Raw genomic sequence first — 2,172 nt, forward strand, 5'->3', positions numbered from 1 at the left:
TATATTATAATATATATATATATATTATATATAATATAATATTATAATATATATATAGTATTATATAATATATAATTATAATAATACTTATAAATATATTTTCTCATTTAATCTTACCCCACAAATGTGTTTACCCAATGTTTCTTACAGAACGATGAAGATTTCGAGCAAGCAACTGTTAGTGTTGAATCGGGAAGGAAACAAACCAACGGAGAAAATGGAGACGAAGAGGAATCTGTATCACCGAAAAAACATGCTATTATCAGACTTCTAGGTAGCAGTTGTTCGAGGCATAGCAGATCATCGTCCATTAGCAACGTAAATTCGACTGGTATATCTACGGCAACTTCTACTCCTTACAGTACATTAGGAAGATCCTTCAGGAAAGTATCAGTCTGTTCGCGTGACAGTTATGCAACTAAGATATCAACCATAAGTGTTTGCAACAGTTGCGAGAAACTTCACGACGAGTTTCAATTCGTCTCAGAAGCGGCGTCAGTTATCGGGGCTACAAATCCAAGTACTATGGCTAATACACCTATCAGTACACCGAAAATCATCAATCTTCAACGTAGACGCGTTAGAAGATATTCAAGCTGCGATTTGGAAAGTTTTTACGAAAGTATCAAAGTTTTGGATTCTTACCTAGCTCGTAGATGTTTGTCGTCCAATCAACCACCACGCAGACAATCAACTATTGCCGTTATGCTTTTTGGTACACCTGAACATTCTGGTAGACGTCTAACTGGCATTTCTAGATCAGCTGATGGAACGATACGAACTCGTACTCGTATATGGCGTTCCAACGATGATACTTTGTTCAATTGATCTCTTTCCTAGAAAAATTACTTGAGAAAATGTTTAAGAAAAAATGTTTTCTCTCTCTCTCTCTCTCTCTCTCTTTCTTTCTTTCTTTCTTTCTTTGTCTCTTTATTGTAATTCATTTTAATGATAAATATGAACATTTTCAAGTTTTATCGACGATATACAAAATTATTGTGAAATAAAAATATTCATGGTTTCTATAAATTTTTAATAGTATTTTGTTTTAAAATTTAAAAAAAAATTCGAATTAAATATTATATCTTTTGTTAAATCGATTATAATCTATATATACACGTTTCTCGAGGTTTCTGATAAATATGAACATCGGTGGAAATAAAGAGAATAAGAAACGTCGATATAATCTTTCTCAATAATGATATTATTCAATCTTTTTTTTTCTCCCACACAATTTTTCTTATTTATTTATTTATTATATTCTTAGGCATCCTCTCTCTCTCTTTTTATCATTAGTATACGCAAATCTTTGTAAAATGTTTTAATTAAATTTACTCAAATCTTTCTTTGAAGCATGGAATTTTCATGAATAATAAAAAAAGAAACAAAGAAAAGAAAATACCAATGCTTGCATCGAACGGAAAATTGTATTCTTATGATATTCAACATACCAAGTAAATTTTTATTTTAATTATTAGAGAATTTGCGTTATATAAAATCTATTAAAAAGGAAAAAAAAAAAAATAAAACTTCAAAGTTATATAAATATTAAAAATAATAAGATGATAGAATCATTTCGAGATATATTTTCATTTTAAATGGATAAATATACGATATTTACGTATTTTAAAAAAAAAAAGAACAAGTACTTTTAATACTACTGGCCGTGCTTCAAAGAGTAATAAATTGTTTGAGTGCAACGCTGTATGTTTGTTGTTATCATTAAATTTCACGTCGAATTAGCAACGCGTTGAAATTTATCTTTAAACTTTGATCGTTACATTATTCCAACGAAATTATATCAACGAATTCCAGACAAGTTTAAATCAGTTGATTTATATACACCATTCCGATAAACATTCTTTCATTTCGTTGGTTGGTTGGTTTGTTTTTTTTTAGGCACGTACAATAATAATAACAATTCAAAAGTTATTTGCTTTTTTTTTTTATGAGCCATACTTATCGCAATTACTATGGGATTTTAATGTTTAAAATTGTTGTTTTTTTTTTTATATTACATGCTTCCAGGACAAATGTTTTAAAAGCTTACTTATCGATTGTAATAAAATATATATGTATATATATGTGTATATAATATATATACAATGTATATGTATGTGTGTATATATATATATACATATTTAAATATATATATGTATATGTTATATATAT

General features: G+C 27.9%; 1 protein-coding gene across 3 annotated transcripts in view; it reads left to right on the top strand.

Annotated features, from left to right (window-relative positions):
• The window catches only part of LOC106789207, a 5,289-nt gene extending 4,360 nt beyond the window's left edge, over positions 1 to 929 (top strand). For all 3 annotated transcript variants that reach the window (XM_014753231.1, XM_014753232.1, XM_014753233.1), the window contains exon 12: positions 151 to 929. In XM_014753231.1, the coding sequence (XP_014608717.1) occupies positions 151 to 828 (678 nt within the window). In that variant the 3' untranslated portion in view covers positions 829 to 929. The remainder of the gene's footprint in view (positions 1 to 150) is intronic.
• The last annotated feature ends 1,243 nt before the right edge of the window (positions 930 to 2,172 follow it).

The sequence above is a fragment of the Polistes canadensis genome, unplaced genomic scaffold (genome assembly GCF_001313835.1).
Source record: "Polistes canadensis isolate GaletaPanama2010 unplaced genomic scaffold, ASM131383v1 scaffold_170, whole genome shotgun sequence".
Lineage (NCBI taxonomy): Eukaryota > Metazoa > Arthropoda > Insecta > Hymenoptera > Vespidae > Polistes > Polistes canadensis.